The sequence below is a fragment of the Bombina bombina genome, chromosome 2 (assembly GCF_027579735.1).
Source record: "Bombina bombina isolate aBomBom1 chromosome 2, aBomBom1.pri, whole genome shotgun sequence".
Taxonomy (NCBI): Eukaryota; Metazoa; Chordata; class Amphibia; order Anura; family Bombinatoridae; genus Bombina; species Bombina bombina.
This window is the reverse complement of record NC_069500.1, coordinates 405,618,945-405,645,517: the sequence shown is the minus strand read 5'-3', so window position 1 is coordinate 405,645,517 and position 26,573 is coordinate 405,618,945. Positions and strand designations below refer to the sequence as shown.

The window sequence follows — 26,573 nt, the reverse complement described above, 5'->3', positions numbered from 1 at the left end:
GGGAGTTACGGTGCTCCCATACTCAGCGCAAGGCCTCCTATGGCTGCATTTTATGGCGAGGTGAAAATGGAGTAGGTTTTCTCCATTTTTGCCACATAAGGCCTTGCGCTGGATATTGGATACCAAATTGCGCGGGTTTTATATGTTAGTCTATGGGGGGAAAAAACTATGTCCGCCGGGTGAAATATACGTGCCGCATTTATATGCGGCGCTGTATATAGGATACCAAACCCGGCTTTTGCGGACGACACTGCATATCGGATGGGGCCCCTGATGCTGCAATTATCAGACCGAACGCTTCCATTAGAGAATGCTGCATAGACACGGAGTCTATAATAACTCTTGATTAATAAGAAAGAGAACTCTAAAATTAATTCCCCAACTATGTATGTGAAGAAACAACAGTAGACTGTTGGTATGAAATACAGCTTAAAGTGAATGTAAATTTTGATGATAATAGAAAATTTATGCTTACCTGATAAATTTGTTTATTTTTAGACACGATGAGTCCACGGATTTCATCCTTACTTGTGGGATTATGCCTCCTGGTCAGCAGGAGGAGGCAAAGAGCACCACAGCAGAGATGTTATATAGCTCCTCCCTTCCCTCCCACTCCAGTCATTCGACCGAAGTTAGGAAGAGAAAGGAAAAGCCAAGGTGCAGAGGTGTCTGAAGTTTACAAAAATTAATAACCTGTCCCATAGAAGAGGGCGTGCCGTGGACTCATAGTGTCTAAAAAGAAACAAATTCAGGTAAGCATAAATTTTCTTTTCTTTTTAAAGACAAGATGAGTCCACGGATTTCATTCTTGCTTGTGGGATACAATACCAAAGCTAGAGTACACGGATGAAAAAGGGAGGGACAAGACAGGGAACCTAAATGGAAGGCACCACTGCTTGAAGAACGTTTCTCCCAAAAACAGCCTCAGCTGAAGCAAAGGTATAAAATTTGTAAAATTTAGAAAAAGTGTGAAGAGAAGACTAAGTTGCAGCCTTGTAAATCTGCTCAACTGAAGCATCATTTTTGAATGCCCATGAGGAAGCAACAGCCCTGGTGGAATGAGCCGTAACTCTTTCAGGAGGCTGCTGTCCAGCAGTCTCATATGCAAAACGGATGATACTCTTCAGCCAAAAAGAAAGAGAGGTAGCCGTAGCTTTCTGACCCTTACGTTTTCCAGAAAAAATGACAAACAGAGAAGATGATTGACGAAAGTCCTTAGTCGCTTGTAAGTAAAATTTTAACTACGTCCAAATTGTGCAGAAGATGTTCCTTCTGAGAAGGATTAGGACACAAGGAAGGAACAACAATCTCCTGATTAATGTTCTTGTCTGAAACAACCTTAGGAAGAAAACCAAGTTTAGTACGTACCACCACCTTATCCGAATGAAAAATAAGGTAAGGCGAATTATATTGTAATGCGGAAAGCTCAGACACTCTTCGAGCAGAAGAAATGGCAACAAGAAATAAAACTTTCCAAGATAACAACTTAATATCTATAGAATGCATAGGTTCAAACGGAACCCCTTGAAGAACTTTAAGAACTAAATTCAAACTCCATGGAGGAGCAATTGGTTTAAACACAGGCCTGATTCTTATCAAAGCCTGACAAAAGGATTGAACATCTGGGACATCTGCCAGACGCTTGTGTAACAAAATAAATATAGTAGAATGAAAATGTCCACAGCTCTCCAATGCTAGAAAGTTTCTTTATTAGGACAAAATAGCGCTATTTTGTCCTAATAAAGAAACTTTCTAGCATTGAAGAGCTGTGGACATTTTCATTCTACTATATTCATTTTGGTGAAGGGGCAGTTCACCTGTCTTCACGAGCACTCCTGTCCTCTAGTGCTGTTCCACATTGAACTGTTTAAATAATGTGTAACAAAATAGATAAAGCAGAGATCTGACCCTTTAGGGAACTCGCTGATAAACCCTTCTCCAATCCTTCTTGGAGAAAAGACAAAATTCTGGGAATCCTAACTCTACTCCATCAGTAGCCCTTGGATTCACACCAATAAAGATATTTACGCCATATCTTATGAGTAAATCTTCCTAGTAACAGGCTTACGTGCCTGAATCAAGGTATCTATGACCAAATCAGAGAAACCTCGCTTGGATAGGATTAAGCGTTCAATCTCCAAGCAGTCAACTTCAGAAAACTAATTTGGGTGAAGGAAGGGCCCCTGAATAAGAAGGTCCTTCCTCAACGGAAGTGTCCAAGGTGGTAGAGATGACATGTCCACCAGATCGGCATACTAAATCCTGTGAGGCCACGCAGGAGCGATGAGGATCACTGATGCCCTCTCCTGTTTGATTCGAGCAATAACCCGGGGAAGAAGAGCAAACGGGGGGAATAGATATGCTAGGTTGAAGGACCAAGTAACTGCCAAAGTATCCATCAGCTCGGCCTGGGGATCCTTGAACCTGGACCCATATCTCGGGAGCTTGGCATTCTGACGAGATGCCATGAGATCCAATTCCGGCCGACCCCATTTGAGAATCAGATTGGAAAATATTTTCAGATGAAGTTCCCACACTCCCGGATGAAAGGTTTGTCTGCTCAGAAAATCCGCCTCCCAGTTTTCCACCCCTGGGATGTAGATCGCTGACAGATGGCAATAATGGGCCTCCACCCACCGGATTATCTTGGCTACTTCGGTCATCACTAAGGAACTCTTCGTTCCTCCCTGATGATTGATATAAGCCACTGTCATTATGTTGTCCGACTGGAATCTGATGAATTGGGCTGAAGCCAACTGAGGCCAGGCCCGAAGAGCATTGAAGATCGCCCTCAGCTCTAGGATGTTGATGGGAAGGAGAGACTCTGCCTGAGTCCATACTCCCTGAGCCTTTAAAGAGCCCCAGATTGCTCCCCATCCTAAAAGGCTGGCATCCGTTGTCACAATTACCCATGAAGGTCTGCGAAAGCACGTCCCCTGGGATTGATGATCCAGAGACAACCACCATTGAAGAGAGTCCCTCGTCTCTTGTTCTAGAGTTATTTGAGGAGACAAATCCGTATAATCTCCATTCCACTGCCTGAGCATGCTTAGCTGCAGAGGCCTGAGGTGAAAGCAAGCAAACGGAATGATGTCCATTGCCGCCACCATCAATCCGATTACCTCCATGCACAGAGCCACTGATGGCCGAGGAGTGGACTGAAGGACTCGACATGTATTCAGAATCTTTGACTTTCTCACCTCTGTCAGAAAAATTCTCATGGATATAGAGTCGATTAGAGTTCCCAAGAAGGATACCCTTGTCTGCGGGATTAACAAACTCTTTTCCAGATTTACCTTCCACCCGTGAGTTCTCAGGAAGGATAGCACAATGTCGGTATGGGACCTTGTTTGCTGATAAGATGACGCCTGGATTAGAATATCGTCCAGATAAGGCGCCACCACAATGCCCCGCGGTCTTAGAACCACCAGCAGATACCCCAGGACCTTTGTGAAAATTCTGGGTGCCGTGGCCAGACTGAAAGGAAGAGCCACAAACTGAAAATGTTTGTCCAGAAAGGCAAACTCAGGAACTTGTGATGATCTCTGTGGATAGGAACATGAAGATATGAATCCTTTAGATCCACTGTCATCATAAATTGACCCTCCTGGATCAATGGAAGAATGGTACGAATAGTTTCCATCTTGAAAGATGGAACTCTGAGAAACTTGTTTAGACTCTTGAGGTCTAATATAGGCCTGAAGGTTCCCTCCTTTTTGGGAACTACAAACCAATTGGAATAAAAACCATGTCCCTGTATTGGAACGGGACAAATGACTCCCTTGGAAGAGAGGTCTCTTACACAATGTAAGAACGCCTCTCTTTTTATCTGGTCTGCAGATAATCTTGAAACAAGAAATCTTCCTCGGGGGAAAGAATTTCTGAACTCCAGTTTGTATCCCTGAGACACTATTTCTATAGCCCAGGGATCCTGAACATCTCGCACCCAAGCCTGAATGAAGAAGGAAAGTCTGCCCCCTGCTAGATCCGGTACCGGATCGGGGGCAAACCCTTCATGCTGACTTGGAAGCAGCAGCAGGTTTCTTTGATTGTTTACCCTTGTTCCACGATTGGTTGTGTCTCCAGGTAGACTTGGATTGTGAATAGTTACCTTCCTGTTTAGAGGAAGAAGAGAAAGAGTTTCCCTTGAAATTTCGAAAGGAACGAAAATTACTTTGTCGACCTTTCTGCTTGGTTCTTTTATCCTGAGGGAGGAGATGACCCTTGCCTCCCGTGATGTCAGAGATAATTTCCTTCAAGCCAGGTCCAAACAGGGTCTTCCCCTTGTAAGGAATAGCCAGAAGTTTAGACTTGGATGACACGTCCGCAGACCAAGGCTTCAACCATAAGGCCCTGCGGGCTAGGATTGAAAAACCTGAACTCTTAGCAGCCAATTTAGTAATCTGCAGAGACGCATTCGTAATAAAAGAATTAGCTAATTAAAGAGCTTTAATCCGATCCTGGATCTCTTCCAAAGAAGTCTCAGTCTTAAGAGACTCCGCAAGAGCATCAAACCGATAAGCTGCCGCACTAGTGACCGTAACAATGCATGCTGCTGGTTGCAATAGCAAACCCTGGTGAACATAGATCTTTTTAAGTAGACCCCCCAACTTCTTATCCATAGGATCTTTGAAAGCACAACTATCCTCAATAGGAATAGTAGTTTAGCCAAGGTGGAAATAGCCCCCTTCACCTTAGCAACCGTCTGCCAAGATTCCCTGACAGCGTCCGCTATAGGGAACATCTTCCTGAAAATGGGAGAAGGAGAGAAGGGAATACCTGGTCTCTCCCATTCCTTAGAAATAATCTCTGAAGTTCGCTTGGAAAATGGAAAAACATCTGAGTAAGAAGGAACATCTGTCTAACTTACTCAATTTCTCAGGAACGACCACTACCGTGGAATCACAGTCGTCCAAAGTCACTAAAACCTCTCTGAGTAACAGGTGGATGTGTTCTAGTTTAAACCTTAAAGCAGTGCTTTCCAAACTGTGTGTCGTGACACATTAGTGTGTCGGCAGCAGTGTGTAGGTGTGTCCCTGCTTCAGCACAAATGTGCTACGCATATCACATGGTTGACACGTGATTGATACCTAGTGGGTCACAGATCATCTTAACCTATTGGCGCAGCTCAGTGGGAACTGAAACTATTCCCATTGGCGGCACATTGGCTCATGACTGCACGTGTAGTCTCCTCAATTGGCTCGTGACTGCATGTGTAGTCAGTGAGTGGTAGTAGTAATGTGTTTGCAGCACGGGCAGTAGTCAGTGCAACTCGCAGAGCTCTGAGGGTGGCAGCTTAAATGCTGAGCTGAAGTCTCGAAGTCAAAGTGTTTTGGGGTTTTTTTGCAGCTAGCTCCCAGTAGTGCATTGCTGCTCTTGCTCTTGATATATGGATAGGAAGTGGAAGCTTACAAATGCTTGATGATGAAATGTGAGTGTCTAATATTCCACCAAACATTCAGAAACTGTGTTCATCCCATAAACCTGATACATCCCATTAAAATAGTAAGTAGCTAATGGTGATATTAAACTTTTTTTTTTTAATTCTTGCATATACATACTGTTACTTGTAAATACATTTAGTTATTATATAATTTATGTATTTGTCTGTATCTCTTAAAAACTGTTAGATAAATCTCCTGTTTGCTAGTACAACTGAGTTACTGTGTCACAGAATTATGTAGGTTTAAAAAGTGTGTCACCAGCATGAAAAGTTTGGAAATCTATGCCTTAAAGAAACCATTTCTGAGTCAGTCAAAGGTAAGGAACTTCTAGAGTCAGAAATTTCTCCTTCCGATAGAACCTCCATACCCTCCAACTCAGAGCCCTGGGAGGGTACGTCCGAGATTGCCACCATAGCACCAGAAACTTCATTGACCACGTAGTTGTCCTTCCTTTTACGTTTGCCTTGAAGTATAAGAAAGGCAGATAACGCATCAGAAAGTGTAGAAGGCATAACTGCAGCTATGTCCTTTAATGTAACTGCAGCAGAAACTTGAGAAGAAGTACAGGGCACTGCTTGAGCGGGTGTTAAGGGCTGTGACGCTTGGGGAGAAAGCTGTGGCATACTCTGCATCTCATAGTTAGACTCCTGAGAAGCATCCGTCTTAGACCATTTTTTTATCAGAATTTTTTTTCTCTATAGTTTAAAGCCCTCTCAATGCATGAGGGACAAAAAGGAACAGGAGGTTCCACATTGGCATTTAAACACATGGCACAAGTAACATTCTGGACATCTTCTAAATCCATGATATTGAAGAAAACAGTGCAAAGATTGAAATAATAACAAATATATACTGGCCCTTTAAATTGTATTGGCCCCTTAAATTTTTACTGTATTGAGAAACAAGAGTGTGTAAGAACTAATACCAAAAAAACTGTCCCTTTGATAAATCCTGAAAAATAACAGGATACTGTGCCTTTAATATTAAAACCAACAATTTTACTGAGCTGGATAAATCTTTTTAACAATTTCTTTGCCTGCAGGAAAAAAAGGACTGACACCTCTTCGCCTCAACAGCTCTGCTGAGGCGCCCACCTGCCACCCAGTTTCCAGACCACTCTGCCCAGCAAGTTTCCAATCGGATCTCAGGACGCTATCAACCGCTTGCTTATACAACCATGCGGTTCTAGCATAACGCCCGATTAATATCCTTGATGTCGGAACTCCGGAACAGACTAACAACTGCGCGGATTCTCTAAACCCGACAGAAGCATGCGAAAATTAGCCCCGCCCTTTGTGGGCGTCAAAATCTAACACAGCTTCTCGGCTAAGTTTTTAATAAAAAAAACGATAGCCCCAAGCGTAGCCCAGTGCCTGTATAAATGCTGTCTTGCAGGGGAGCCCTCTACTTAAGGAGCCCATGTTCCCAATGAAAATAGCCCCAAGCGTAGCCCAGTGCCTGTATAAATGCTGTCTTGCAGGAGAGCCCTCTACTTAAAGAGCCCATGTTCCCAATGAAAATATGTATGATTAAAGGGACACTGTACCCAAAAATTTTCTTTCGTGATTCAGATTGAGCATGAAATTTTAAGCAACTTTCTAATTTACTCCTATTATCAAATGTTCTTCTTTCTCTTGGTATCTTTATTTGAAATGCAAGAATGTAAGTTTAGATGCCGGCCCATTTTTGGTGAACAACCTGGGTTGTCCTTGCTGATTGGTGGATAAATTCATCCACCAATAAAAAAGTACTGTCCAGAGTACTGAAACCATAAAAAAGCTTAGATGCCTTCTTTTCAAATAATGATAGCAAGAGAACGAAGAAAAATTGATAATAGGAGTAAATTAGAAAGTTGCTTAAAATTGCATGCTCTTTCTGAATTACAAAAGAAATTTTTTGGGTACAGTGTCCCTTTAAGTGCAGAGTCCCCTCTGAGTTGAAATATGTCCCAGAATAATAAAGACTGCACTTACCTTGATGCTGATCCGACAGCAGGACAGCTCCAACAGGTTTAAGAGGTCCTTTCCCTCCTATAGCCCTGTGGACAAAGATAGGGCCTGAGTTAGTTTCTGCTTAGGCCATCACAAGAAGGGCAGCATCACAGTCTGGGAGGCGCAGTGAGAATTATGTTCCACCAGTTCCCATTGCTCTAAAGCCACCAATAGCTCTACTCTAGAGACTGATATGGACTACGGCTACACCCTAGAACAAAGCAGCACTCTCTGGCACTACTTTAAAAATAATAAACTCTTGATTGAAGAATCTAATCTAACACCTCACTTTACCTCTTCCTATCACTAACGTAGGCAAAGAGAATGATTGGAGTGGGAGGAGCAATATAACAGCTCTGCTGTGGTGCTCTTTGCCTCCTCCTGCTGACCAGGAGGCGTAATCCCACAAGTAAGGATGAAATCCGTGGACTCATCGTATCTTTAAAAAGAAAGTGCCCGGTATTTAAAATTTCGATTAAAAACAGGGGCACTTTAATTCTTCAAAATTTACATTTCACTCGTGTTGTGAAATCACTTACCTTTTAACCTTGACAGCCGCTCCAGCTTCCCCCGGTCATCGCAAGCCTCTTTATACGTCAGAAATGACGGATCGGTCATCCTCCAATCACGGCTCTCCCCCCGGGGGAATCAGTCTCTGACTCAATGTCGTGATTGGAGGATGCAGGATTACTCATTTTAGACCCAGGAAGAGGCTTTGCAACGGGCGGAGGAAGCAATGCAGCGGCTGTCAAGATTAAAAGGTAAGTATTTTCACAAAACGAGTGAAATGTAAATTTTGATGAAAGTGCCCCTGTTTTTAATCGAATTTTTAAAAACGTGCACTTTAGCATCAAAATTTACATTCACTTTAAAAACAAAATGGAGCCTGAACCAATATGTCATCCAGGTATAAAGCCATGGAACTAATTACATACAAGATAATTCATAGAACCTTCTGAGATCTGTAGAAAGACCAAATAGAAGAGCTATTAAGTCCAGAATAGGTATGAAAATTTCCTCTTTATTGTAAATAATAGAAAAGGATGGAATAAAATCCTTGGCCTTGTTCTAAAATTTGAACTACAGCTAATACAGTTATAAAATTCGGAAAGTCTCTTGGAATGTGAGACAGAAGACACCTTTCTCGAGTAGGCCTTGATTTCAAACCTATTCTGTAATCCTGGGAAACTATGTTTAGAACCCAGAGATCTTGGACATACTTTGAACAGGCCTTAAAAAAGCCGTAAACTGCCCCCTGCCAGAAAATAATCTGGATTGGGATTGTGCCTTCATGCTGATTTGGAAGAGGAATGCTTGGCCTTGTTCCAAGTGGAATTAAACTTCCAGCAAGATCTGGAAAATTCAAGTCATTGTAAAGAGGGAGGAAGATTTTTGGTTCCGAAATTGACAAAAAGGGACGAAAAGAAAATTTATGCTTACCTGATAAATTTATTTCTTTTACGATATGACGAGTCCACGGATTTCATCCTTACTTATGGGATTACGCCTTCTGGTCAGCAGGAGGAGGCAAAGAGCACCACAGCAGAGCTGTACATATAGCTCCTCCCTTCCCTCCCACTCCAGTCATTCGACCGAAGTTAGGAAGAGAAAGGAAAAGCCAAGGTGCAGAGGTGACTGAAGTTTAACAAAGATAAAGACCTGTCTTAGAAAATGACAGGGTGGGCCGTGGGCTCGTTATATCGTAAAAGAAATACATTTATCAGGCAAGCATAAATTTCCTTTTCTTTTACAAGATATGACGAGTCCACGGATTTCATCCTTACTTATGGGATACAATACCAAAGCTATAGGACACGGATGAAAGGGAGGGACAAGACAGGAACCTAAACGGAAGGCACCACTGCTTGAAGAACCTTTTTCTCAAAAACAGCCTCGGACGAGGCAAAAGTATCAAATTTGTAAAATTTGGAAAAAGTGTGAACAGAAGACCAAGTTGCAGTCTTGCAAATCTGTTCAACAGAAGCATCGTTTTTAAATGCCCATGAGGAAGCCACAGCTCTAGTAGAATGAGCCGTAATTCTTTCAGGAGGCTGCTGTCCAGCAGTCTCATATGCCAAACGGATGATACTCTTCAGACAAAAAGAAAGAGAGGTAGCCGTAGCTTTCTGGCCCCTACGTTTTCCAGAAAAAGCAACAAATAATGAAGATGATTGACGAAAATCTTTAGTCGTCTACAAGTAGAACTTCAAGGCACAAACCACGTCCAAATTATGTAACAGTCGCTCATTCTTAGAAGAAGGATTAGGACACAAGGAAGGAACAACAATTTCCTGATTAATATTCTTATTAGAAACAACCTTAGGAAGGAAACCAGGTTTGGTACGTAAGACCACCTTATCAGAATGGAAAATAAGATAAAGAGAATAACATTGTAACTCAGAAAGCTCAGAAACTCTGCGAGCAGAAGAAATAGCAACCAAAAATAAAACTTTCCAAGATAACAACTTAATATCTATGGAACGCATAGGTTCAAACGGAACCCCTTGAAGAACCTTAAGAACTAAATTCAAACTCCAAGGAGGAGCAATTGGTCTAAACACAGGCCTGATTCTAGTAAGAGCCTGACAAAAAGATTGAACATCTGGAACATCTGCCAGACGTTTGTGTAGCAAAATAGACAAAGCAGAAATCTGCCCCTTTAAGGAACTTGCTGACAACCCTTTTTTCAAACCTTCTTGGAGAAAAGATAAAATCCTGGGAATCCTAAGCCTACTCCATGAGTACCCCTTGGATTCGCACCAAAAGATATTTACACCATATCTTGTGGTAAATTTTTCTAGTAACAGGCTTACATGCCTGAATCAAGGTATCAATGACCGAATCAGAGAACCCTCGTTTAGATAAAATCAAGCGTTCAATCTCCAAGCAGTCAGCTGCAGAGAAACTAGATTCGGATGATGGAAGGGCCCCTGAATGAGAAGGTCCTGCCTCAATGGAAGCCTCCACGGTGGCAGAGAGGACATGTCCACCAGATCGGGATACCAAGTCCTGCGAGGCCACGCAGGAGCGATGAGAATCACTGAAGCCCTCTCCTGTTTGATCCGAGCAATCACCCGGGGAAGGAGAGCAAACGGTGGAAACACATAAGCTAGGTTGAACGACTAAGGCACTGCCAAGGCATCTATCAGCTCGGCCTGAGTATCCCTGGACCTGGATCAGTATCTTGGGAGCTTGGCATTCTGACGAAACGCCATCAGATCCAATTCCGGTCTGCCCCACCTGAGAATCAAGGTGGCAAAGACCTCCGGATGGAGTTCCCATTCCCCCGGATGAACCGTCTGTCTGCTCAAAAAATCCGCCTCCCAGTTGTCCACTCCTGGGATGTAGATTGCTGACAGATAACAAGAGTGAGCCTCCACCGACCGAATTATCTTGGATACTTCTGTCATCGCTAAGAAACTCCTTGTTCCTCCATGATTGATGTAAGCCACAGTCGTGATGTTGTCCGACTGAAATCAGATGAATTTTGCCGAAGCCAACTGAGGCCAAGCTTGAAGCGCGTTAAATATTGCTCTCAATTCCAGAATATTGATTGGAAGTAGAGACTCCGACCGAGTCCACACACCCTGAGCCTTCAGGGAATTCCAGACTGCGCCCCATCCTAGTAGACTGGCGCCCGTTGTCACTATCACCCATGAGGGTCTGCGGAAGCACGTCCCTTGGGACAGATGATACGGCGACAACCACCAAAGAAGAGAGTCTCTTGTCTCCAGATCCAGATCTATCTGAGGAGACAAATTAGCATAATCTCCATTCCACTGTCTGAGCATGCTCAGTTGTAGAGGTCTGAGATGAAAATGAGCAAACTTAATGATGTCCATTGCCGCCACCATCAATCCAATTACCTCCATGCACTGAGCCACTGATGGCCGAGGATTGGACTGAAGGGCTTGGCATGTATTCAGAATCTTTAACTTTCTGACCTCCGTCAAGAAAATTTTCTTGGAAATAGAGTCTATTAGAGTTCCCAAGAAAGGAACCCTTGTCTGAGGAATTAGTGAACTCTTCTCTAGATTCACTTTCCACCCGTGAGCCCTTAGAAAAGACAAAACCATGTCGGTATGAGACTTTGTTAGTTGATAAGACGACGCCTGGATCAAAATGTCGTCCAGATAAGGCGCCACTGCAATGCCCCGCGGTCTGAGAACTGCCAGTAGAGACCCTAGAACCTTCGTGAAGATCCTGGGTGCCGTGGCCAGCCCAAAAGGAAGAGCTACGAACTGAAAATGTTTGTCAATGAAGGCAAACCTTAGAAACTGGTAATGATCTATGTGGATAGGAATGTGAAGCTATGCATCCTTTATGTCCACGGTAGTCATATATTGACCGTCCTGGATTAATGGAAGAATTGTCCGAATCGTCTCCATCTTGAAAGATAGGACTCTGAGAAACTTGTTTAGACTCTTGAGATCTAAAATGGGTCTGAACGTTCCCTCTTTTTTTGGGAACCACGAAAAGATTTGAGTAAAACCCCAGCCCCTGTTCCTGTATTGGAACGGGACGAATTACTCCCATAGTGGAGAGGTCTTTTACACAATGGAAGAACGCCTCTCTTTTTATCTGGTCTACAGACAATCGTGAAAGAAGAAACCTTCCCCTTGGGAGGGAATTTTTGAACTCCAGTTGATACCCCTGGGACACGATTTCTAGTGTTCAGGGATCCTGAACATCTCTTATCCAAGCCTGGACAAAGAGAGAAAGTCTGCCCCCTACAAGATCCGGTCCCGGATCGGGGGCCGCCCCTTGATGCTATCTTGGGAGCAGCAGCGGGCTTCTTGGGTTGTTTACTCGTATTCCAAGCCTGGTTTGTTCTCCAGACGGACTTGGCTTGTGCAAAGTTCCCTTCCTGTTTAGAGGAAGAGGAAGAGGGGACTCCCTTGAAATTTCAAAAGGAACGAAAATTACTCTGTCTGCCCCTCTGCTTAGATGTTTTATCCTGAGGTAGGAGATGGCCCTTACCTTCCGTAATGTCAGAAATTATCTCTTTCAGGCCCAAATAGTCTTTCCCTTGAAAGGAATAGTCAAAAGTTTGGATTTAGAGGACACATCCACGGACCATAAGGCTCTGCTCGCTAGAATGGCAAAACCTGCATTCTTAGCCTCCAACTTGGCGATCTGAAAGGCGGCATCTGTAACAAAGGAATTAGCCAACTTTAGGGCCTTAATCCTATCCATTATTTCCTCCAAAGAAGTCTCAGTCTTCAGAGATTCTTCCAAGGCATCAAACCAAAAGGCAGCCGCAGTTGTGACTGGTACAATGCAGGCCGTCGGTTGTAAGAGGAACCCTTGATGAACAAATAGCTTTTTTAGAAGACCCTCTAATTTTTTATCCATAGGGTCTTTGAAAGCACAACTGTCCTCAATAGGGATAGTCATACGCTTAGCTAGGGTAGATATAACTCCCTCCACCTTAGGGACCATTTGCCAAGAATCCCACACGGTGTCAGCTATAGGGTACATTCTCTTGAACATAGGGGAAGGGGAGAACGGGATACCCGGTCTTTCCCATTCCCGAGTAACAATCTCTGAAATTCTCTTAGGAACCGGAAAAGTATCGGAATAAGAAGGGACTTCCAGATATCTGTCCATCTTACACAATTTCTCTGGAGGTATCACAATAGAGTCACAGTCGTCCAGAGTCACTAAAACCTCCCGAATTAACAGGCGGAGGTGTTCAAGCTTAAATTTAAAGGACATGACGTCCGAATCTGTCTGGGGCAACGCACTACCTGAGTCAGACAGCTCCCCCTCAGACAGTGTCTCCCTACCCCCCAATTCAGAGGTCTGGGAGGGTACATCAGAGATAGCCATCAAAGCATCAGAAGTTGCAGGGGCCCCCTGTGTTTCTGCTCTGCTACGTTTGCCTTGCAACACTGGCAACTTAGACAACACCTCTGTGAGGGTAGATGACATAACTGCAGCCATATCCTGCAAAGTAAAAGAAGTAGACGCCGTTGAAGAAAATGGCATCGATTGAGCGGGCGTTAAAGGCTGTAACGCTTGGGGAGAAGAATGAGACATACCCTGAATCTCATTGGTTTGAGAACATTCTTTAGGCATATATTTATTAAAAAATATTTTCTATTTACATTGTAAGGCTCTCTCAACACAATTGTCACATAGTGTAACAAGGGGTTCCACAATGGCATCCAAACACATAGGACATGTATTTTGTTCAAGGTCATCCATGATAACCTAAACAAAAAACAGAATTTATGCTTACCTGATAAATTACTTTCTCCAACGGTGTGTCCGGTCCACGGCGTCATCCTAACTTGTGGGAATATCTCTTCCCCAACAGGAAATGGCAAAGAGTCCCAGCAAAGCTGGCCATATAGTCCCTCCTAGGCTCCACCCACCCCAGTCATTCGACCGACGGACAGGAGGAAAAATATAGGAGAAACCATATGGTACCGTGGTGACTGTAGTTAGAGAAAATAATTCATCAGACCTGATTAAAAAACCAGCGCGGGCCGTGGACCGGACACACCGTTGGAGAAAGTAATTTATCAGGTAAGCATAAATTCTGTTTTCTCCAACATTGGTGTGTCCGGTCCACGGCGTCATCCTTACTTGTGGGAACCAATACCAAAGCTTTAGGACACGGATGAAGGGAGGGAGCAAATCAGGTTACCTAAACGGAAGGCACCACGGCTTGCAAAACCTTTCTCCCAAAAATAGCCTCCGAAGAAGCAAAAGTATCAAATTTGTAAAATTTGGCAAAAGTGTGCAGTGAAGACCAAGTCGCTGCCTTACATATCTGATCAACAGAAGCCTCGTTCTTGAAGGCCCAAGTGGAAGCCACAGCCCTAGTGGAGTGAGCTGTGATTCTTTCAGGAGGCTGCCGTCCGGCAGTCTCGTAAGCCAATCGGATGATGCTTTTAAGCCAAAAGGAAAGAGAGGTAGAAGTCGCCTTTTGACCTCTCCTTTTACCAGAATAGACGACAAACAGAGAAGATGTTTGTCTGAAATCTTTTGTAGCTTCTAAATAGAATTTTAGAGCACGGACTACGTCCAAATTGTGTAACAAACGTTCCTTCTTTGAAACTGGATTCGGACACAAAGAAGGTACAACTATCTCCTGGTTAATATTTTTGTTAGAAACAACCTTTGGAAGAAAACCATGCTTAGTACGCAAAACCACCTTATCTGCTTGGAACACCAGATAGGGTGGAGCACACTGCAGAGCAGACAACGCTGAAACTCTTCTAGCAGAAGAAATAGCAACCAAAAACAAAACTTTCCAAGATAACAACTTAATATCTATGGAATGTAGAGGTTCAAACGGAACCCCTTGAAGAACTGAAAGAACTAAATTTAAACTCCAGGGAGGAGTCAAAGGTCTGTAAACAGGCTTGATCCTAACCAGAGCCTGAACAAATGCTTGAACATCTGGCATAGCTGCCAGTCGTTTGTTTAGTAAGACAGATAAAGCAGAAATCTGTCCCTTTAGAGAACTCGCAGATAATCCTTTATCCAAACCTTCTTGCAGAAAGGAAAGAATCTTAGGAATTTTTATCTTATTCCAAGGTAATCCCTTGGATTCACACCAGCAGATATATCTTTTCCATATCTTATGGTAAATCTTTCTAGTTACCGGTTTTCTGGCCTGAACCAGAGTATCAATCACAGAATCTGAAAACCCACGCTTTGATAGAATCAAGCGTTCAATCTCCAAGCCGTCAGCTGGAGGGAGACCAGATTTGGATGATCGAATGGACCCTGAACAAGAAGGTCCCGTCTCAAAGGTAGCTTCCATGGTGGAACCGATGACATATTCACCAGGTCTGCATACCAAGTCCTGCGTGGCCACGCAGGGGCTATCAAGATCACCGAGGCCCTCTCCTGTTTGATCCAGGCTACCAGCCTGGGAAGGAGAGGAAACGGTGGAAACACATAAGCTAGGTTGAAGGTCCAAGGCGCTACTAGTGCATCCACTAGAGTCGCCTTGGGATCCCTGGATCTGGACCCGTAGCAAGGAACCTTGAAGTTCTGACGAGTCGCCATCAGATCCATGTCTGGAATGCCCCATAATTGAGTCAATTGGGCAAAAATCTCCGGGTGGAGTTCCCACTCCCCCGGATGGAATGTCTGACGACTAAGATAATCCGCTTCCCAGTTTTCCACACCTGGGATGTGGATCGCAGATAGATGGCAGGAGTGATTCTCCGCCCATTGTATTATTTTGGTTACTTCTTTCATCGCCAGGGAACTCCTTGTTCCCCCCTGATGATTGATATACGCAACAGTCGTCATGTTGTCTGATTGGAATCTTATGAATCTGGCCTTTGCAAGCTGAGGCCAAGCCCTGAGAGCATTGAATATCGCTCTTAGTTCCAGAATGTTTATCGGGAGAAGAGACTCTTCCCGTGACCATAGTCCCTGAGCTTTCAGGGATTCCCAGACCGCACCCCAGCCCACTAGACTGGCGTTGGTCTGCGGAAGCTCATTCCCTGGGATAGGTGGTCCAGGGATATACTTGAATCACTGGAGACAAGTTTGTATAGTCCCCATTCCACTGTTTCAGCATGCACAGTTGTAATGGTCTTAGATGAATTCGCGCAAAAGGAACTATGTCCATTGCTGCAACCATCAGTCCTACTACTTCCATGCACTGAGCTATGGAAGGACGTGGAACAGAATGAAGAACTTGACAAGCGCTTAGAAGTTTTGACTTTCTGACATCTGTCAGAAAGATCCTCATTTCTAAGGAATCTATTATTGTTCCCAAGAAGGGAACTCTTGTTGACGGAGACAGAGAACTTTTTTCTATGTTCACTTTCCATCCGTGAGATCTGAGAAAGGCCAGAACGATGTCTGTATGAGCCTTTGACTTTGAAAGGGACGACGCTTGTATTAGAATGTCGTCCAAGTATGGTACTACTGCAATGCCCCTCAGTCTTAGAACCGCTAGAAGGGACCCAAGTACCTTTGTGAAAATCCTTGGAGCCGTGGCTAATCCGAATGGGAGGGCCACAAACTGGTAATGTTTGTCCAGAAAGGCGAACCTTAGGAACTGATGATGTTCTTTGTGGATAGGAATATGTAGGTACGCATCCTTTAGATCCACGGTAGTCATAAATTGACCTTCCTGGATAGTGGGTAGAATCGTTCGAATGGTTTCCATTTTGAACGATGGTACCCTGAGAAATTTGTTAAGGATCTTTAAATCCAGAATTGGTCTGAAAGTTCCCTCTTTTTTGGGAAAATCCCATTCCTTGTTCCGTCATTGGAACTGGGTGTATCACTCCCATCTTTAACAGGTCTTCTACACAATGTAAGAATGCCTGTCTCTTTATTTGGTTTGAGGATAAGTGAGACATGTGGAACCTTCCCCTTGGGGGTAGTTCCTTGAATTCCAGAAGATAACCCTGAGAAACTATTTCTAGCGCCCAGGGATCCTGAACATCTCTTTCCCAAGCCTGAGCAAAGAGAGAGAGTCTGCCCCCCACTAGATCCGGTCCCGGATCGGGGGCTACTCCTTCATGCTGTTTTGTTAGCGGTAGCAGGCTTCTTGGTCTGCTTACCCTTGTTCCAGCCTTGCATCGGTTTCCAGGCTGTTTTGGACTGTGAGGCATTACCCTCTTGCTTAGAGGATGCAGAATTAGAAGCCGGTCCATTCCTGAAATTACGAAAGGAACGAAAATTAGACTTATTCTTGGCCTTGAAAGGCCTATCTTGTGGGAGGGCGTGACCCTTTCCCCCAGTGATGTCTGAGATAATCTCTTTCAATTCTGGTCCAAAGAGAGTTTTACCCTTGAAGGATTGTTAAGCAATTTTGTCTTGGATGATACATCCGCTGACCAAGACTTTAGCCAAAGCGCTCTGCGCGCCACAATTGCAAACCCTGAATTTTTCGCCGCTAATTTAGCTAATTGCAAAGTGGCATCTAAAATAAAAGAGTTAGCCAACTTAAGTGCGTGAACTCTGTCCATAACCTCCTCATATGGAGTCTCTCTACTGAGCGACTTTTCTAGTTCCTCGAACCAGAACCATGCTGCTGTAGTGACAGGAACAATGCACGAAATGGGTTGTAGAAGGTAACCTTGCTGTACAAAAATCTTTTTAAGCAAACATTCCAATTTTTTATCCCTAGGTTCTGTGAAAGTACAACTATCCTCGATAGGAATAGTAGTGCGCTTGTTTAGAGTAGAAACTGCCCCCTCGACCTTAGGGACTGTCTGCCATAAGTCCTTTCTGGGGTCGACCATAGGAAATAATTTCTTAAATATAGGAGGGGGAACAAAAGGTATGCCGGGCTTCTCCCACTCCTTATTCACTATGTCCGCCACCCGCTTGGGTATAGGAAAAGCGTCGGGGTGCACCGGAACCTCTAGGAACTTGTCCATCTTGCATAATTTCTCTGGAATGACCAAGTTGTCACAATCATCCAGAGTAGATAACACCTCCTTAAGCAGAGCGCGGAGATGTTCTAATTTAAATTTAAATGTCACAACATCAGGTTCAGCCTGTTGAGAAATTTTTCCTGAATCTGAAATTTCCCCATCTGACAAAACCTCCCTCATGGCCCCTTCAGATTGGTGTGAGGGTATGACAGAACAATTATCATCAGCGCCCTCCTGCTCTTCGGTGTTTAAAACAGAGCAATCGCGCTTTCTCTGATATGCAAGCGTTTTGGATAAAATATTTGCAATGGAGTTATCCATTACAGCCGTCAATTGTTGCATGGTAATAAGCATTGGCGTGCTAGAAGTACTAGGGGCCTCCTGCGTGGGCAAAACTGGCGTAGACACAGAAGGAGATGATGTAGAACCATGTCTACTCCCTTCATCTGAGGAATCATCTTGGGCAATTTCATTATCTGTGGCAGTACTGTCCTTACTTTGTTTGGACGCTTTGGCACAATTATCACACAATTTTGAAGGGGGAGACACATTGGCTTTCATACATATAGAACATAGCTTATCTGAAGGCACAGACATGTTAAACAGGCTTAAACTTGTCAATAAGGCACAAAAACCGTTTTAAAACAAAACCGTTACTGTCTCTTTAAATTTTAAACAGAGCACACTTTATTACTGAATATGTGAAAAAATATGAAGGAATTGTTCAAAAGTTACCAAAATTTCACCACAGTGTCTTAAAGCATTAAGAGTATTGCACACCAATTTTCAGAGCTTTAACCCTTAAAATAACCCTTTGCTGTGACTTTACCAAGCCCAGAGGGGAATACGATACCAAATGACGCCTTTTAGGAACTTTTCCAACTACTTTCAGGTCCTCACACATGCATCTGCATGTCTTGCTCTCAAAAACAACTGTGCAGTAATGGCGCGAAAATGAGGCTCAGCCTACAACTGGGAAGGCCCTTCCTGACTGGAAAAGGTGTCTAACATAGTGCCTGACGTTAAAAAACGTTCCCCAAGTTTATAAGTGTGAAATATCAGCATAAACATGTATAAAATGTCCAAATAAAGTAATCGATTTAGCCCATAAAAGTGTCTACCAGTTTTATAGCCCATATTAAGCCCTTTATTCTGTTTGAGACTAAGAAAATGGCTTACCGGTCCCCATGAGGGGAAATGACAGCCTTCCAGCATTACACAGTCTTGTTAGAAATATGGCTAGTCATACCTTAAGCAGAAAAGTCTGCTAACTGTTTCCCCCAACTGAAGTTACTTCATCTCAACAGTCCTATGTGGAAACAGCAATCGATTTTAGTTACTGTCTGCTAAAATCATCTTCCTCTCACAAACAGAAATCTTCATCCTTTTCTGTTTCAGAGTAAATAGTACATACCAGCACTATTTTAAAATAACAAACTCTTGATAGTAGAATAAAAAAACTACAACTAAACACCACATACTCTTAACCATCTCCGTGGAGATGTTGCCTGTGCAACGGCAAAGAGAATGACTGGGGTGGGTGGAGCCTAGGAGGGACTATATGGCCAGCTTTGCTGGGACTCTTTGCCATTTCCTGTTGGGGAAGAGATATTCCCACAAGTAAGGATGACGCCGTGGACCGGACACACCAATGTTGGAGAAAGCAATCTTGGTCAAATCTGTGACAAAAAAAATCTGTTGTACTGTATCTTTAATGGATCTACTGAATTATATCTTTATTTGCAGACCGCAATGAAATATATATACTAAGGCAGAGGGTCAATTATCCAAGTGTACAAATTTTATAAAGTATAGTTTTTTCTTTTTGTACTGCTTTACTTTTGTAATACCCAGTCACCCTGTCGCAGCTATGCTGCGGCTCCTACCTGCCTCCTGATCAACTCAAAACACTGCCACACTGTGCACCTAAGGCAAATTAGGAAAATGCAAGACTGCCCTAATGTCTGGGGGAACGTATAAAGGGAGCCTTCCCAATATATATATATATGGTCACTCAGTACAGTTAGTCTGAGATACCCAGAATAAAAACTGCACTTACCTCTATGCTGAAGGTACAGCATGATTACTTCACAGTATCAAGAGGTCCAATTTTCCTCCTGAGGTCCTGTGAAAAAGCAAGGTCTTTGGTTACAACTTCACAAGACCATATAGAGATAATGCAGCACAAATATGGGAGGTGCAGCGGATACAAAAATCCCCCAGTTCCCATAGTCTAGAAGACTATAGCTGCTCAGTAATAAAAAGACAGCACACATTGGTACCGCTTGAAAATAAAAAACTCTTGATTGAAGAATCTAAACTAACACCTAACTTTACCTCTTCCTATCACTAACACAGGCAAAGAGAATGACTGGGGTGGGAGGGAAGGGAGGAGCTATATATAGAGCTCTGCTGTGGTGCTCTTTGCCTCCTCCTGCTGACCAGGAGGCGTAATCCCATAAGTAAGGATGAAATCCGTGGACTCGTCATATCTTGTAAAAGAAAAAGGAATTTTTGTCCTATTTTTTCCTTAGACTTCTTGTCCTGGATGAGAAAAGTTCCTTTTCTGCCAGACACAGTGGAAATGTTAATGTTAAGAACAGGTCTAAATACATTTTTCCTTTAAAAAGGATAGATCATTGCATATCTTTGGACACCCTGTATGCAGACAATGACTTAAATTATAAAGCCCTTCTGGTCAGCACTGCTAAAGTCATATACTTCTAAATCTAAATGAGTAAAAAATGGGACCACTTAAAAGTGCATTAGTTGGCTTAAGAAGTTTCAAATAATTCTGAAAATCTTCTGAGATTTGCTCAGAAATAGTGTAACACGAAAGAGTAGACACAATGCTTGCTGAAAAAAAACATGTCCATATGGTTACTGAAAGATGTACTATCCTCTAAGGGAATATTATTGCATTTGGCTAAAGTGAAATAGCCCCCTCCACCACTGGAAAGGTTTCCCAAAGCTCTACATTAGAAGCCAGTAAATGAAACATCCTATTAAATTTAGAGGACATATTAAAAGAGAAGACCTGGCTTTAAATAAGAGCCTCAGGAACAGTTGTTTGGATGGTTTCTCCTTTGATGACTAAAGGTCTTGGCCGTCTAAAGTACATAAAACCTCTTTAAGAAAAAATTAAGCTTAAACCTGAAAGAGGTAGATTCTGTATCCTGATCAGCCCCAATGCAGAAGATGATGTGATATGAGAGTGATGTACCTGCTAATAGCCTGTGGACTATGTGAGTGCATTATAATGTCTTTACTTACGTTAAGATGCACCCACTCTACTGTGCTAATCAGCCGTAGAAAAAAAATATTCCAGTAGAAAACTCATCCAGTGCTGAAAATGAAACAGCAAAGGATCTGTTTTCAGATTGTATTAACGATGCAACAGGAAGAGGCTATGGGACCGGTCCTTGAGGCGGCTTGTGACTCCTCACTGGGAGTGATTATGTCCCCCCTCTGTACCAAGTAACAGCTCTCTGAGGATAAAATGGGCCTCAAATTGTTATGAGGACCCCGCTTAGCAAAGACTATAGAGCACTTCAATTCTTCACATTCCTCCTGTGGGGGCAGCAAAGATAAAGCTGAGAATACCAGAGCGGTGAGAAGGATTAAGTGCTCTAAGAGTTTAGGGTATCTTTGCCTCCTGATACTGGCCGGGAGTTGAATCCCAGGAGTAATGGCTCATGGACTTTCACCAGCTTATGAAAGAAAACAGAATTTAGAGATATGATTACTTGTGTTAATTTGGTCAGCTTTCTAACTGTTAAATGGAAGTTCAATTGTCAGTTTCTTTACTGTCAATCAGGTAGTCTCCGTATAGGTTGAACTCTATTGACTTCTGTCTTCTTTCAACCTCATCTACTACTACTATTAATAATAATTTCTTCTCCCATTAGCTCCTCATCCTTATTTCATCAACTACAATTCTCTTTACCCCATTAAATATAAAGGTCCAGTATTGTCCTCCATATTCAATAAGTAGAATACTGGTTAGTGTTCAAATCTAGAAAAAAAAGCATGTTGTGTAATATTAATATCTGAGCACTAAAGAGTTAAGACTATAAAAATGAAGGACATGGACCTGTATGTTTGTATATTTTGGGCCTGTGCAATACAGTACAAGGGATTACATTAGCTGGGAGATATTGACACCCAAGTATGTGCTTGCAGAAAAAAAAATTAATAAAAATAAATAAAAATTAAATAAATAAATAAAAGGAACCGACAGTGGGTGTTTACTACTCTTATAAAAAAAAAAGTTGACGGTCACAAATGGATGCCAAATTTTAAGAATATGATACAGTAGTTTTGTGTAATAAATCATTTTAACCTGTGGGAGTACATTTGATGACAAACTCTTTATACTTCTCCTAGAAGACACTATAATCTGGTTGATGTGCTAAATTCACCCCAGTGAGCTTCTTGTGATAATACGTATTTATATATAAAGAATATATGTTAGCAGTTTTAGTAGATTTATTTGATTCAAACAAGTCATTTCAAAGCAATATAGTGATGTATTTGCATTACTGTACATATACTGTAATTATATATTATAATTTAAGTAAATTGAATTTATTAACCCCTTAAGGACCATCAACGTACCCTGTATGTTGCTGGTCTTTCTATGGGGCTGGATTTTTTGATAGTGCAGTCTCACCGCTGGTGCTATTCTGGGAGGCAAGATGGAGGGAGGTCATAATAGCATGGTGTTCACCTGGCTGCAAGACCCACTACGCTATTATGGCCTGAAATACCCTTATTGACCAGCAACGTATAGGATACGTCATGGTTTTTAAGGGGTTAAACTTGCTTGTTGGCCCTGTGAGTCAAACAAACATAATGTGGCCCTTAATGTAAAAAGGTTGGACAAGCATGTTAGAGGTATTACCTTAAGGATGTCCGACTCGTAGTTGTTATTGTTGAGCACTGCGTCCAAACATTTGTCTCCTAGATTTAACTCTGTGTAAAAATAAAGAAGATCCAAAGTCTGTTACAAATGATAAATAATGCACCAATAAGTAGGAAATATCAATTTGTTGTGCTTTAAAATATAAGCCAGTACATCTTAAATAGAACTTAAGTAACACTGTATAGCAATAAAATGCAAAACTGTTTAAATAACTGACAATGTATGAAATGAAAAATTCTTAAACTCTCCCAAACAATCTAGTAAATTTCATATGTGGCACAAGCTGCTGACAAGCTCTATAGGAAAACAGGTCTAGGGCTGGTCTTTACATGTGAATGTGTCTCAAATTATTTTACTCAACCATTTAAACCAGTGTTTTTCAACCAGTGTGCCGTGAGAGATCCTCAGGTGTGCCACAGGCAGACTGACAACAGTGCAGGGGTGTCCCTCTTTCAAATTTTTAAATATTGGGAGGTATGTGACAGGCTCATCAAGCATCATTTACAACCATAACATTGACATTCATTCACAGACAATCATTACGATTGTTTGTGAATGAATGTCAATATGTCATGTATAGTTTGTAGGAGGCATGGCATGACGGCACAGTACAGTGTCAGTGTGTGTGTGTGTGTATATATATATATATATATATATATATATATATATATATATATATATATATATATATATATATACACACTGTATATATATCCTGTATTAGGCTACAGTGTGTGATTTTGTAAAATTTTGGGATGGTGGTGTGCCACAGGATTTTTTAATGTAAAAAGTGTGCCACGGCAAAAAAGAGGTTGCAAATCACTGATTTAAACAATGGAGGGTGTTTTTTTCACCTTTTTACTCTGCATTAACTTGTTTGTGATTGGTCAACTCTAGGTAACCTGATCAGCTTCACAACAAAACAGTCACAAAACAACCTCATAGTGATAAGTCCCATCAAGTATGAAACACATATCTGATTAGGTTTCCAGGCACCAAACTGTTGAGCCATTATGTGTTTGAAAAGCAGTCTTGAATACAAATACAAATACATATAAAGTGTATAAGGAGCTAGAAAGTGACAGTGTGAATCCAGTTTGTATTTGCTGCAATTGTGCCAATTAAGGGCCAGATTACAAGTTGAGAGCAAAATATTGCTTCAGAGAAAGAGATATTTGCTCTTAACTTTAATACCAGCGCACGCAAATTTGCGTTGGTATTACAAGTGAGGTGCAATGCAAATGCAACCTTGCGTTTGCATTGCACAGAAGCATTGCGGTAATGACAGGGCACTTCCACAGGCTCCAATGGGAGCCTCGTTTTCATGTCGTCAGACAAGGCATGAGAACTAGCGAAGAAAATATAAATATATATGAATATATACATATAAATGTATGTGTTTACATGTATAAAAGTATATATATATATTATTTTTTTTACAGGAAAAACACAGTTCCCACAATGTAAAGGCACTTTTCAGTGGCATTTTTTTTAACACCCCACAGCCATCAACTTTAGTCCATAAAAACTGCCTAGTGCAGCAATTACAACAACAACAAAAAATACAAATTAGGGCTCCTCTTGTAATCTAGCCCTAGGTCTGTGAGAAGCATGTAAATGTGCTTTACGATAATCTATTTCACTAAACTAAATTTACAGTGGTGATAAGTATCGCTCAGTTTATCTGAATGGTTATTATGATATTAAAACGGCCACTTCCATGAACATAATAAAACGATTAGCAGTAAAGCAAGCATGAAATATATTATGGGATATTTGGGTGCTATTTATTGAACTACTCAGCAGGAGCAAATACATTAGCACGTTTAATGCATTGGTAATGGTATAACTGTATCTACAGCTCAAAAACACAAACTTACCACAAAATGGAGCCAGGCACCCAAAACAGCCCATTCTGGTGCATCCCCAATACATGTGACAAAAGGGCTGCAAACATATAGAGCCTGTGGGAATCAGATGCATAGAAATAATGGTTTTAGGAAGTTAAACAAATAAAAATGACAATGATTTATTAAGCAAGTAAATGGGTAAGCTATGAGGTATATATTGTGCTCTGCATCACATTGTGAACAGAGGAATACATTAGCATTACTGAGATTGTATCTTAAAACTAACGATGCAAATAATACTCTATGATTAGATTCTAGCGCAACACTGAACAACAAGCAACCCTTGTACACTAATAAAACTTGAAGGTTTGACAATTCAGACCATGGAAATGTGAACTTACATTGTTGTGGTGCGACGTGGGAATTCTGTTCTCGCTCTGCCCTCCGGTCTGGCATGGGCTGAAAGCAGCAAGTACAGATGATGTGACTTCCTTGGGCTGGACACACATATTCCTGGACAACTAAAATTTGTACAAAAAAAATAATTTTGCAGAATAAATGTTTATTTTAGGGGTCATGAACTTATAGCTTTACAAGGGATTTATTATTCTATAGCAAGGTTAAATAAGAATGGAACATTATATCAAACCATACACTTTGCTTAGGTAAATATACACTATACATATGTAGTACTAATAAATATCTAACTACCAACCTTACAAGGGACAGCTTGCTTAAAGGGACATTACAGTTAGGATTACAATGATCAAATTTAAATTGCAATTGTGCATGCATAAAAAGCTGATCCTTCAGGCTAGCAGCAGTGCGAGAACGTGGTACTATAGAAATACATAATCTGAGCGGTACGGTTCTTATTGGCTGTACCACCTGCTTGTCAAGGGATAGATAAAACTATCTTACAGGGAGGCTGTCAGGTGGTTTTTAAAAAAAATATGACATGCTCTACTTAGTTCATTTAACTTTAGCAATAGTTATAATGCATTTTGTGAGTTAAAAAGGGACAGTCTAGTCAGAATTAAACTTTCATTATTCAGAAAGAGCATGCAATTTTAAACAACTTCCCAATTTACTTTTATCATCAAATTTGCTTTGTTCACTTGGTATTCTTTGTTGAAAGCTAAACCATATTCTAATTTCTAAGCCCTTGAAGGCCGCCTCTTATCTCAGTGCATTTTCACAGTTTTTGACAGTTAGACAGCGCTATTTCATGTATGCCATATAGATGACATTGTGCTCACTCCCATTAGTCAGTACTAATTGGCTAAAATGCAAGTCTGTCAAAAGAACTGAGATAAGGGGGCAGTCTGCAGAGGTTTAGAAACAAGGTAATCACAGAGGTAAAAAAATAATAAATGGATTATCTATCTTTTTCAACAATAACAATTCTAGAGTAGACTAACCCTTTAACCCCCACTAACTGATTAAACACATAGTTAAAGCATCACTAAGGCGCCGCAAAGAACTGCTGGTCCTGAGCACATACAACTGATAAGCCAATCAGCAGTCGCACAACTTCATTAAATTTATTTTTCCTTCTTTCCATGTCATTTGCAAATTGCATATTTTCCACACCCTCCAGAGAGAATGTAGTGTATACTGTATCTGTTACAGGGGGATAAGCCTGGCGGTGAAATACGTATAGTATTCTGTTTATTTTTTTTTTCTGTGTATCCAGTGGAGCTTTGGATAGAAGTGAAGTGACAAGGATTTACAGTGAATAATTATGGATCTGGATTTTCTATCAGAGGGAAATTACAATGAAGAGAAAGCATGAGTCTGAGTGCATAAGAGTGTGGTTATTGAGTAACAGTCAGTATTTGAGTATTTAGATGTCAACTTGTAAAGATTGCCGCTATATTAATGCATACAGTTCCGGACATGCTTACTATTACAACTAACGAAGGAAGGAATTTGAGGCTCAATATTGATGGGAGCTTTTGTTTAGGTGGACACTGCAAGATCATCACTTTTGTGGC

The 26,573-nt window shown here is 41.8% G+C and overlaps 1 protein-coding gene across 2 annotated transcripts in view; it reads right to left on the bottom strand.

The window, feature by feature from the left end:
- The window catches only part of CHFR (checkpoint with forkhead and ring finger domains), a 150,877-nt gene that overhangs the window by 59,788 nt on the left and 64,516 nt on the right, over nt 1-26,573 (bottom strand). For both annotated transcript variants that reach the window (XM_053701889.1, XM_053701890.1), the window contains exons 12-14: nt 24,978-25,097; nt 24,607-24,690; nt 22,706-22,776 (exon numbers count right to left, since the gene is read on the bottom strand). In XM_053701889.1, the coding sequence (XP_053557864.1) occupies nt 22,706-22,776; nt 24,607-24,690; nt 24,978-25,097 (275 nt within the window). The remainder of the gene's footprint in view (nt 1-22,705; nt 22,777-24,606; nt 24,691-24,977; nt 25,098-26,573) is intronic.